We start from the raw sequence: 12042 nt of genomic DNA on the forward strand, positions 1-12042 counted from the left end.
GCTTTCAATAAAGTTACTCGTCTTCGGTTGTAACGACATCCACAACGAAGGGAATACCATAACGGCGAATTTTTAATCGTACCGTACGGTGTGAGCTCCTTATATAGAAGGACGAGACGGGGGCAGGGCTTGCCTCGTGCGCTTCGCAATACCCGTGCAAAGTCTCTCATCGGAAGTGGCTCGCGGTCCCAAGTATCGGCGGGGTTGTCCTACGCTTCCTTGCTCGGGCGTTGCCCAGTGGATAGGGTTCTTTTCGTGTGTTGTCAGCAGCGAAGAAGCCTCGCCTCTGGCGTTGGAGAGCTCTGTTCCTAAACAGAATACTACGGTATCGATTAGCTTGAACACAAACCATAACAATTACATCAATTACAACTTTCTGGTAGATCTAACTCCTTTAGATTCAGGTTACATCTTCATCTTCGGCAGCTCCATCGTGAATTAGGTTTCCACCGTCATTTTGATTGATAGTCGCTGTTGATCCACGCCCTGCACTTTATAATTTATCCAATGGTGAAAATTGGACGTGATTACTCTGCTTACATTAGTGCACTAAACCTCTATTCTTATCCATTCACAGTTAGACCCAACATTGTCATTTTTGAGGTATAGTCGGGTTAAAACTCGTTGGCGTTGCGCAGGCGGCTGCTCGAAGTGGCGCAGCAGAGCTAGCGGTTGAGATCAATGTGGGACTATCGTGAACTGCGGCAATGAGCAGTGCTAGCAAGGGTTCATCTCTATCTTAGCCGATTGAGACTAAGATGTGCGATTAATTATGCCGGAGTTCCTTGGCTTAGGACCAAACTGCGCGTTTCAAGCAATACTCAACCGATAATCGCCCTACTGGGGGGAGGGGGTGTGTAGTGCAGTCGGCAAGAGAATTCGCTCGCTCGCTCCCGTTCTCTTCTTTTCTACATATTTGTAATAACTGTATAGTTCTTTGCGTCTCTATGGCTAAAAGAGCTCCTAAGACGGTTGTCTGCGCCACCATGATGGACTGGAGCGTGACCTCGTCGAGATATGTTCGTGTATCCCCCGGGCAAAGGGCGGGGGTGGTGTAGCGGTTACAGGTTCCGAGGTCAGTAAATTGGTGCCAGACTTGTCTGGGAGGATAAAAACACTGACTTGGCACATCGGCTAGCCCCCGCAAGTCATTGTGTAAAGGATGGCCAGTTACACGTTCGTGATCTTCAAACGATTCTGAATTGAAGTGAGCGTGGTGGTGCATCCCAAACGGATTGATTAACGTTATCCTTTGTCTTTTATTCTTTAATTGCCCTACTAAACAGTTACACTTTCTTGCGCTATTGTGCAAAACTCCGTTCTTCCCCACAATCAAGTCCCCCTCCCCCTTCGCACTCAATACATTTAGTTGAGTATAATCAATTGAGAAATCTAAGAACCTCGAGTAACGTAGGAAAGAAGTGCACACCTGTCTGATACGTCAGGGCAACAAACTTCGGTGGGCGATTCCCGTTGGAAAAGTGCGCATGTAGGGTTGGCGTTTCCTTCTTTAACACTCTTTCCCCATAATTCTTCGACACTGGTGAGATCTAGAATTCCTAACTTTGTTGTAAAAGAACTGCAAAATGAAGTGTCGACATTGTTCGCCTCGTAACACCTACTGTACGTTCCAGTCAGAAGGGGAGGGCAGGCTACGCAATTGCACCAGAAGACACTGGAAGATGCGACGTAGTCACGCCCAAATATCGAATTGTCCTCTCCGTTTGTCGGATTCGTTGTCGGTCATATTTTATCATGTGTCTTCACTTTGTTACAGCATTTTCCCCTTTGCAAACGATAATGGGGTTCCGTAGTTGTTTAGTTTTGGAGACTCTGACTAGAAGCTTGCTTTATAACCATGTGGAGGTTGAGTTTTTTTTTGGTGAAAACAACCTAAGGCTTGCTCTGTGGGGTTGCCTCATTTGAAGGCCCGCTTTTTTGAATGGTAAAGTCGTTTGCAGTAACATATTGTTTCCTTTGTTTTTCCATCTAAGAGTTATGGACAGACTAGTGGAACTGTTTTCTTTGTAGCGAACGGAAATTGCTCCGTCATCGTCATTCAATTGAGAAGATTTGGGAGGTATTTCTTCCATATTTAAGTTTTTTTGGAAGGGACTTCTCTTTTGCTGTTCAAAAAAGACGCATTCAGAAATAAGAATTCACCACCACCGATTTCCGACACCAACTGAGTGGTTTCGATTTGATACATCGTATCCCACGTGGTCTTTAATCTTTACGTGTCTTATTTACGCAGAGCAATACAGACGATAAGTGTGGATTATTTCAATTTCCAGTGTTCTCTCTAATGGGTCGCTCAAGATCACGCTCCCCTCGCCGAGATCGTGATCGTAGGGATCGCAGCGAGGAGCGAAAAAGGAAGGAGAAGAAGCGACGACGACGGGATGGTTCCAGCGACACGTCTGAAACTCATAAATTGGGCAGTATTCTACGCGAACGTTCACGTCGAAGTCGTAGCACCAGTAAAGATAGGGACAGCTACCGGGAAAGGGATCGAGATAGGGACCGCGAGAAGCGGAGGTAACTTTCACTACGATTTTACTTTTCGAATCTACTTACATAATCATAATGTGGAGAATTTCCTGGGTATTTTGTTCTGTTATGAATTAATTAAGTTAATATACGAAATTTAAGCAGAAGTATATGCCAAACAATCCCTTAAGGTTTTTCGTTCGACTGCAGTTACTTCTTTTGATTTTAGTAGTTCTCTAGTTATTTCTACCTATTGACTAACCTTCTTGTAGACACTAGCAGTGATCTTACTAGATCACATTCTTTGTTTGAAAAATGTTCCCAATTTTTACAGTCTCTAAATCCCAATGCTCCAAATGCTGCTTAACCACTCACTCAGAAGTTCTATTTTGGGATTCATGAGTTGCATATCAATTAACTTTTGTTTTTGTTGCGTCGCGCACTTGTTTTTTTATGTTTTATATATATATATATATATATTCTAGCCTTTTGTAAATCCGTCCTTTAAGAGACGTCCGTCCAAATTTGTTCCAAAGCGAAGTAATTGCACATAGCATTGGCTGCTTCTGTAAAAACACAACAATTGGGGACTATACTCTTGAGTATTTTAGCTAGAAATATTAAATGGGTTGCAGTTAAATAAATAGGTGACTGTTTACTCGATCTTCTACTCACAGTCTTCTCGAAGTTTTGATTTCTGTGAGAATCAATAACAAGAAGACAGCATTGTTACAATTATAGTTAAACTTATTTTCACTGCCTTTTTCAAAGATCATCAGGAACAGAGTTAGAGGAAAATGTAGTTAACAGAACTTCATCTCTATACGGTTGCACGCAAATTTCTGAAAATCACTGTAAACTGTCTGAGTGGCATCTTAACTTAGCAGTGTCATTAAAGATCTTTGTAGTTCCCCTTTCCAAACAAGAACAAGAAAACAACAAGAACCTTTTTCTAAAGTGTCAGACACTGAATGAATCCCGTTAAGAGTTTTGCTCTTGAGTAAACTGCATATTTTCGAAGCAGGTTTAGAACTAGAACGAAAGTCGAGTTTATCGCAAAGCATAAACTTCCGCAATGTTACAGAATCTGCCATTTCAAGCTAGAAATGATCTATCCTCCTCCCCAAACAACACCACAATTTAGTTGCATTCAAATAAATACTTGCCGTTGTGTAGGCCCACGGTCTCTTCGGAAGTTGAGCGAGAGCTCATGGGCTCATTTGACATCTCTAGTATATCAACGGAGGCTCGCGAATGGCTTGAGGAAAGGATTGCAGAACAGGTAAAATATAGCTGATTTTTTTTACTTTGTGTATGTTTGTGTTGTACTATCTAATCTTGCACCAAGTAAAAGCATTTGTCGGCAAATCTTTATTCTCTGTTTCCCTCACTCATGAAACTGATGTTTGTTATTCTAGGATAACTTTCAAAGTTCAAGAAAGTTGCAGTGAGTTTGCCTATAGGTAGAGGCTCAAATTAAAGGCTGAATCGCTCTTCGCCGCGCCAAGTTTCAGCTAGGAAATGTCATAGCGTGTGCCCCTGCTTTCCATCTCCAATGCTTTCCACATTGATTGAGCCTAGATTTTATACTCTTATCGTGAAACAAATGTTCGTTCGCGATGGATCTCGTGACCATGTTCCGACGCAACGTATTGGGACTTCTTACAGGTATTCCGTTATTTTACGCCCAGGTATGGTGAAAGCGTTACGCGTTACTAAACCGTGGTGCAGTGGAATTTCTCGAATGATAAAAAATATTGGGACAAGTTCGATTGCTACTAGGAATTCTGTCCTAAATTATTGACATCGCTTCGTTTAAATTGTAAGATAGGATTCTTCTCTCTAGGTATTGGGAGAAGTTCTGTGGCTCTTATTTTGGTGCCGTTGATACTAGCCATTATGGACGGATTTTATAATGTCATCTGCCTTGTCTTTTAACAAGAACGCAGAAGAACCATGACAACTTGTTCCAATGCCTAACGATTCATGAAGTACTAGCATATATACTTAGATATTAATTCTGCTCTTTTCAGGTACTCGAGAGGGTAAAGAAATTGGAGGAAGCTATGACCGAAAGTCAAAAAAAGACGAGGGCCGAGGTTGAAGCGCGCCTCAGAGCTCAGATTCTTGGCGAAATGGAAGAAGAAATGGCTTCTATAAGAAAGAGAGAGGAAGCATCGCGAGCGAAGTGTGCCGCCCTCGAGAAAGAACTAGAGGAAAAGGTTCGCCAAGCCGATGAAAGCGAAAAAAGGTAGGCTTTTCTCCACTTCCTTCCAAAGTTTCAGCTAGATCCAGGTGTGAACCTTCTGCAGTTGCTAGCGAATATATTCGCCGCACTGATTTATTTCGCAGGAAGAGCAATGATGGCTGACGAAGGGCGAATCGCCATATTTCGGATTTCGCGTGCTCAGATCGCATTAACATCGTGGCGTTGAGGTTGCACAGATTGACGGCGACGGCGGTTGTAGCACGGGTTTGGCTTAATTCTATATTTTCTGTAGGTTTAACGAGGAGCGGCTTGCGATGCTGGCAGAACGAAGTGCTCTCGAACGTGAACGCCAAGAGGTGGTGAGAGAAAAACAGGAACTTCTCAAGAATGAACAACTCGCCATAATCAATAAGGGTGGAACAGTGCGGCCTCCTATAAAGTTCTCGTTTGGTAAATCGTAATATTGAGGTTTCGCTACGTTTGTCCTTATATTCATGTTGTTATTGTTGTTGCTGATGATAGTGATGAATCTTGTACGAATGTATAGTTAATGTTTTACTCTGTTCAGGTTAAAGCTATTTTTTCATCTTTGGTTGTTGTTGCTATTTCTTACTTTTATTTTATCTCCTTGCACGTTTCGTCTACAACCAATTTTATCATTTGACCTGCCATGGTTTTCCTCTAGGACCAAATACAGCATGGGCCTCATCATCGTCCCGGAAAAGTGTTGGAAATTAATATCAACTCTTGAGAAAACTGAGTGTTATTTTCAATCTAAAATCTTGTAGACAGTTTTAAGTTTTAACGAATAGTTATATACGTCTATTTGAATTTGGTTTTCATCTCATTCATATTTTTGGGAGCAGTGTCCATTTCTTACTTCTTATCTGTTTTGTCCTTTATGAGTTTTAGGGGAATTAACGATCCTTGCCCACAAAGGAAAGAACTCCAAACCGCTCTAGTAAGCGACAATCGTGGCATTTCGCTGAATCGAACCTGAACCAAGTTGTGGAAATTTAGGTCGCAAATTAAAATGTGCACAATGTTGCAGTACGTATTACAGTGAGAAGAAGTGGACATTTATCTAACCAAAGCAGTTATTGCAAATCACGCAGCTATGGCTTATAAGAAGTTTGGGTAATGTTGTTCGAAATGTTTGTGGACGTTATTTGATTTTTAACTACCCACTAATTGAGGATTATGCCGACGTCACCGCTATGCTGAATAATAGGCAATTTGCGTCTGACCTGAGTTAGCTGTTATCTTAGTAGTGGCAGAGAGGGACGGACGGTGTAACACAACCACAAGTGCAAATCTGATATTCTAGAATATTGCAAATGTGGAACAGATCAAGCTTTAGGACCATCATCGGCTGCACACTTTTGTCGATCTTGAATACATCCGACGCTATTGGGCTGGATCCTTATCCCACTATTTCTTGACATCTACATGGGAACATGTGTGAAAGTGCACCTGAGAGGAACGGATTCCTTCTGTTCATCATGCCCTGCACAGAATTGGGGGCAATCTACTGCCCTCACCGTACGCCGTTAGCGCACCAATATTCCACCTTCTGCTACATCACAGTTTTCTGGGCCCATTCGAACTGTTCTCGGTCAAATGAACCGAGAAGTACACCTGATATTCCTAGGGGGTCTTTTATCCAATACTAACCAATCCCAGTGCTGTTTGGCTTGTCTGATCGTAAGTGGTTGCAAGCTCTTATCATTTAATAATGTGTTCTCGTTGGTGTTTGCTGTGGAAGTTTTTTTTTAAAGAAAGTAACGTTAGCAATAAATTTCTGTGAGCTTAAGTTTGCAAAGATAGTAGTTAGGTCGAGATTGCCAAGTTGGTCTTTGAACCGACCCTGAGGTTGGATTGTATTTTTGTTCTATTTATTACTATTTATTATTTTTATTTTTGTTCTTTTGAAGGCATAAGTCTTTTCTAGTATTGTGGTTTTTGGTTCTTGCCGTTAAATTTTGCTGGAAAATTAAGGACTTTGTTCTGAAACGCCTTTTCAGACCTTTTCAATCTACACCAAGTGCTCGCACGGAACTCTTCCATATCCTGCGAGACATGGCGGCTGTTTTGAACTGTCTATCGGCACCTAGTGGCCCGAGTAAATCCGGTGGACAGTGTCCAACAGTTCAGCGCAAGGAGAGGGAGAGTTGTTATTAGAGATTCGACGCTCACTCTGGATAGCATATACATTTGTGTTTGGTTTTGATGGTGTGTTGGACAACACTTTTTTGCAAGATCTGGGTAACTTACGTCATGTGGTTATGCTGTACGTTAGGCTGTATAACTCGTAGGTGCTCAGAGTGTATACTCAAATGCCTGGTTTCATTTAGTATAAGCAGCAGCATTGGAACAGATAGCAGTCAGACTCGTAAACGGGAGCCTTGCAGACGGAGAATATCATGCTATATAATAAAAGACTTATTCTGCCAAGTGTGTGTCAGTTACGAAATCCCACAAAGCAGTTAGGCGGACCCATGGTGTCGAATTGCTTCGCTTGCGCTAGGAAGCTATAAAATGAGGTGAGACAGCCCGCATAACGTCGGAATTGCGCGCCGAGGTGCCGCACAATAAGAAGTGAATTTGCTTAGAAGTAAATGGAACTCTTTGAACCGTTTCATAGTCGTGAAAACAGTATATTTTGCGTTTTACCTTAATATGCTCCACCGCAGTCTATTCTCCTGCACGTTTCCATCAACATGTTGTTCAGACCCTTTCTTTAGATATTAGAAGCTGCTCCATGCAAACGGCTGCTTAAATAGTAGCTAATAGTTGCGATGATGATGTTTACTTCATTTATGTTAGCACATAATTCTGCGCTGATTGCGGTAAAACAGAAGAAAAATCCACACTTCTAACAATGTTTTCAACAGAATCCAACACCGGAATCGTTCCCACACCGTTCATTTAATTGCTTAGGATCTTAGGATCTAATATACATAGCTTCAAATTGGACAGTACATAGGAGTAAAATCAAGTTTGAATACTCTCCAAATGTAGTTCTGCCACACTTTCATCTTTCGAGGGTAGCTCAAGTGAATATTCTAATGTATTTTTTGTTTCTAAACTCGTTTAAAAATGAGAAATCACAGATTAATTCTACCTGAGACAATCATTTCCCCAGATTTGTTCCGTCGAACAATACAGGATCGTGTAATTGTCATTTCAAATTGTATTGAAGATTAGCATGAACACCGTGAGGTTTCTGTAGCTTATTATCAAAAAGTTGTTTACTTGTGCATTTCATCGATTACTCAAGTAGGTTTTATGATATAGACATCTTCAGGTTTTATCTTGTTTTTAGCTTTTAGAAAGCACTTGTGCTGGTTCTACGGATGCATTTCAGAGCGTAGAAGCAGTCTTCATCAAAAGGATTACCATTCCAAAGGTAGTACTCTCCTCCTTAAATGATTACTAAGCTGGACGATCTGGTTCTGATAAGCAAACCTGCGAAAACTAACTTGGTATTGGCCCATGACATCTACAACAACGAAAACATTCATGATGAAACTTCTTCTTCATCGCAGCTATGCACATCTCACGAAGTGGCAAATGGCAAGCTAAAATAGAGGGCATGGAAATTCGGGATCCACGTCAACGGTTGAATTTCCTAAAGTACCTTGACACATGGGATGCTGGGTCTCCATATAACAGTCGATGCAAATTGGCGTGCTAGGATCCAGAGGTGAAGCTCGGCAGCCTGAGACTGCTAATTCGGTCTGAGAATGGTCATATTCGCGTTTAAAATATTAGCTTTTTCGCCAGTAAATTACAGAAAATAGAAAAAAAGGATTCGGAAAGTGCTGCAAGACAGAAAGGACTCGCTCTGCGATTGTCATGCTCTGTTTCGATGTATCCGACCCGCTATCGTCATTTCATATTTTCCATTTTTTTTTACTAATTCTTCTGAAGACAAGATATGGTCAGGTCACGGCTCAATGTGTTGAACCAGGTGAGAGCAGTGTGCATCCACTCGATGCAGAGCAGACGGAGTGAATGTTTGCCAAGGAAAGAAATAGTCCGTCTCCCAAATCCGTCTTGGTGGAGGAACTGCGCCAAACCAGATGAACAAGACACTCATTTGAGTGTAACCTCGTTCTGAGTGAAGTTAGATTAAGAAGAATTCGATAACTATGAGCAGGGAAAGACAAAATGTATGGCAACACGTTAATTGGCTGTGTATTGGTTATGGGGAGTTTGATTTGATACCTGCACGTGGTGGCCCTGCTTTAACTAAACGCAATCAGGCGTTCGAGTGTACGCATTGGGAACGTACGAGCTATATAACCTGCACTGTTATATGGCGAAAGCTTCCCATACGTTGCAAAAAGGTGCTGTCGTCCAGCACACCGCCAAAGCCCATAACCTGAAAGGTCAACTGCCTGAAGGGAGCATGGAATCTTTGGCAACAACCATTCGTTTCGTCACGCTGAACTGCCGAAAACTATCGAGTGAACTCCAACAAGCCGCTCTATCCAGACTTCTGCGATATCTCTGTGTGCATTTTGCTGCACTGTAGGAAACACACATGAGAGATCGGCCCGTAATCAGCATCGAAAATTACACCATATACTGCGGCGATGCTGATGAGAACAAAGTATGTGGCTGCGCGATAGCTGTGAGGAACGATTACAAGAACCTGGTTGAGGGATTTGGCTCAACGTCGTTTAGATGCGCCTTTTTACGACTGCGGGATCGCGGAGGACGTAAACTCTGGATCGTAAGTGCTCACGCACCTACGGAAACCGCTGAGGGCAACAGTAAGGACGCCTTCTATGATGAACTCAATGCGTTGATGTCTAAAATACCAAGCCAGCAGGTGGTCATTGTCGGAATTGACGCAAATGCGAAGATGGGACTCGAACAGCAGTCCGATGTGCTAGGAAAATGGTACTATGCAGCGGAGCGCGCGTCGGACAACGGTGACTTGTCGACTTGTGCGAACAGATGGGGCTCATCATCTCTTCCACGTTTAAGAGGAATCATCGACGCCATCAGCTCACGTGGCAGGTGTCAACCCTTTTAACGCCTGAAGAGCAGCGCAAGCGGAAGATGAGGACTCTTAAGCCTCAGCTCGACTACGTTCTGGCGAGGAACATTCCTCAGTCAGATTTCCGAAAATACAGAGCTGTTTGGGACGTTGCGTTCGACTCTGACCACCGTCCAGTTCTTCTAAGCTTCAAGATACGGTTCCACAAGAGAAACCGAGAAGTTCCTCTTCAACCGAAAATCGACATGGCAGGTCTGAAAGACGATGAATGCAGAAGAAAATTCCGCCAACGTGTGTATATTCATGTTGGAGTACGGACCAGGAAGAAGCTTAGCGATGCGGATTCCTTCACAAAGTGCATCCAGGACGCTGCAAGGGAAACGCTCCCGGCTCTATTGCCGCGGAAGAAGTTTGCCTTCGCATTTGCGGAAACAAAATCCACATATAATTCTGTATGTGCCGCGCGCAGCGCTGGTGACTTCAACCAGGAAAAGCGTCTTAGAAGGAAGCTGCGTCGTCAACTGCAACAAGACCGCGGTAACGAGTGGACGTCAAGAGCGATGGAGTTTGAGAAGGCGTGGGAGGACAGGAACCCGCGGAAAGCCTACGCTCTACTAAAACAGTATAGCGGCAAAATGAAAAGATGTTCCCCTGTCCTCAACACTGCCAATGGGGTAGCTGTCGGTGAAGCAACCCTTCCAATTTGGAAGGAACACTCCAAGATCTTGCTGAACCGGGTAGCACCGTCAGCCCATGAACTCGAACACGTTCATAGACCGACATACGCGGTTAACGAGGAGGCCACCGACCGTGTCGGAGGTCCTGGTCTGTATTCAAAAAATGAAGAATGGAAAATCTGGCGGAGACGACGGGATTAGCGCAGAAATGCTAAAATATCTTCCTCCGTCTGGGATTCGTGAGATGACAAAGATCATCCGTTCAATATGGATAGACGAAAGGTTACCTGATTCGTGGAGACACACTATCATAATTCCCCTCCACAAGATGTTATCCGTCACGGACCCCAGGAAGTGTCGAGGAATCTCTTTGCTGCGTGCTATGTACAAGGTATTGGAACGCATTATCCTGGACCGACTCATTAAATATCGCGAAGAAACAACGCGCGACGAGCAAGCTGGCTTTCGTCCTGGCCGATCTACGATTGACCAGGTGCTCATCGTCAGGAGAGTGATCGAAATCTAGTAGCGGTATTCGAAGCCAATGCAACTAACGTTTCTGGACTTTGAAGCCGCGTTCGACTCTCCTCACTGAGGCCGTCTTCTCAACGTGAGCGCCGATGTAGTACCAGGAAAGTTCGTTCGCTTGCTTGATGACATGAATCAACGAACAACTGCTGCAGTTCGAACACCAGCCGGATGTACAACACCGTTTGAAGTGGTAACTGGAGTAAGACAAGGGGCAGTGGCAGGACCTTTCCTGTTCAATTTCGCAATCGACGACATTATGCGAAGAACAGTCGACCAGTGTCCTGCCGACATTGTCTTAGCACCATCTGGGTGCCCCTTGACTGACCTCGAGTACGCCGACGATGTTGTTATAATCGCGGAAAGCAGTACGAAACTTGTATCGAAGCTGGCTGCAGCCTATGGACTACGCCTACGCCCTGATAAATGCAAGCAGATATGGATCTCTTCGAGACCACGAACGGGAATCAGGGTGGACGGAAAACCGATAGAACTCGTCGATGAGTTCTGTTACCTAGGCTGTACGCTGAAGAACAATGGTAGAGAGATGTTCAGCAAAAATGCGCCAAGGCCACTTCTGCATTTAACGAAATGCCTGTGGTCGACCTCCATCACCAACGAAGTCAAGCTGCGAGTCTACCTATCCGCAATTCGCCCCATCATGATGTACGGATCGGAGACTTGGGCAGCAACATCAACGGTTATGGAGAGGCTTGACTGCAGAGAACGAAAGCTGCTTAGACGGCTACTTGGCTACTTTTGGCCTAGGGTATGTCACAATGAAGATCTTTACGCAGAAATTGATGTGGTATACCGGCGGATGACACGTGGAAAACATTAACATCTTGCACCGCCATCGAAAGTGGCTAAAGTAAATCGTCTTCCCTTCTTTAGTCATATATTAAGGAGACCGACAGATCGCCTTGTTCAACGAGTTCTGAGGAGTTTGTCGGGTTCGAGCTGGAAGAAGTCACCTGGCCGAAAACGGAAGTTCTGGACTGAGGCGGTAAAAGAGGACCTGAGGACACTCGGCGTGGATAGGCAGTTCAGGCCAGACGTAAGGTTTCGCAGAATATGGAATAGCGACGAATGGATTGATTCTGTGCAAGCTCTTGCAGAAGATCGAG

General features: G+C 43.8%; 6 protein-coding genes across 7 annotated transcripts; 4 read left to right on the top strand and 2 right to left on the bottom strand.

Moving 5' to 3' along the window:
* Positions 1–99: 99 nt before the first annotated feature.
* Positions 100–1757, bottom strand: RB195_010793 (uncharacterized protein; the record flags this gene model as incomplete). The annotated part of the gene is made up of 4 exons (XM_064191943.1): positions 100–336; positions 410–486; positions 1430–1550; positions 1698–1757. The coding sequence occupies 4 exons, from the start codon at positions 1755–1757 to the stop codon at positions 100–102; spliced, it is 495 nt and encodes a 164-aa protein (XP_064049526.1).
* Positions 1758–2305: 548 nt separating this feature from the next.
* Positions 2306–5731, top strand: RB195_010794 (uncharacterized protein; the record flags this gene model as incomplete). Of its 2 annotated transcripts, XM_064191944.1 has the most annotated exons (6): positions 2306–2538; positions 3667–3772; positions 4524–4741; positions 4992–5138; positions 5612–5660; positions 5720–5731. In XM_064191944.1, 6 exons carry the CDS (start codon positions 2306–2308, stop codon positions 5729–5731), a joined length of 765 nt encoding a protein of 254 aa, XP_064049527.1. The 2 variants fall into 2 exon arrangements, with proteins under 2 accessions (XP_064049527.1, XP_013307303.1); XM_013451849.2 differs by lacking the exons at positions 5612–5660; positions 5720–5731 and having other exon boundaries at positions 4992–5160.
* Positions 5732–8027: 2296 nt separating this feature from the next.
* On the bottom strand, positions 8028–9083 carry RB195_010795 (uncharacterized protein; the record flags this gene model as incomplete). The annotated part of the gene is made up of 4 exons (XM_064191945.1): positions 8028–8122; positions 8182–8280; positions 8340–8439; positions 9009–9083. The coding sequence occupies 4 exons, from the start codon at positions 9081–9083 to the stop codon at positions 8028–8030; spliced, it is 369 nt and encodes a 122-aa protein (XP_064049528.1).
* A 165-nt stretch (positions 9084–9248) lies between these two features.
* Positions 9249–9746, top strand: RB195_010796 (uncharacterized protein; the record flags this gene model as incomplete). Its single annotated transcript, XM_064191946.1, has 1 exon — positions 9249–9746. One exon carries the CDS (start codon positions 9249–9251, stop codon positions 9744–9746), a length of 498 nt encoding a protein of 165 aa, XP_064049529.1.
* A 26-nt stretch (positions 9747–9772) lies between these two features.
* RB195_010797 (uncharacterized protein) lies at positions 9773–10588 on the top strand (the record flags this gene model as incomplete). The annotated part of the gene is made up of 1 exon (XM_064191947.1): positions 9773–10588. One exon carries the CDS (start codon positions 9773–9775, stop codon positions 10586–10588), a length of 816 nt encoding a protein of 271 aa, XP_064049530.1.
* Positions 10589–11045: 457 nt separating this feature from the next.
* Positions 11046–11756, top strand: RB195_010798 (uncharacterized protein; the record flags this gene model as incomplete). Its single annotated transcript, XM_064191948.1, has 1 exon — positions 11046–11756. The coding sequence occupies one exon, from the start codon at positions 11046–11048 to the stop codon at positions 11754–11756; it is 711 nt and encodes a 236-aa protein (XP_064049531.1).
* Positions 11757–12042: the final 286 nt, after the last annotated feature.

The sequence above is a fragment of the Necator americanus genome, chromosome III (genome assembly GCF_031761385.1).
Source record: "Necator americanus strain Aroian chromosome III, whole genome shotgun sequence".
Lineage (NCBI taxonomy): Eukaryota > Metazoa > Nematoda > Chromadorea > Rhabditida > Ancylostomatidae > Necator > Necator americanus.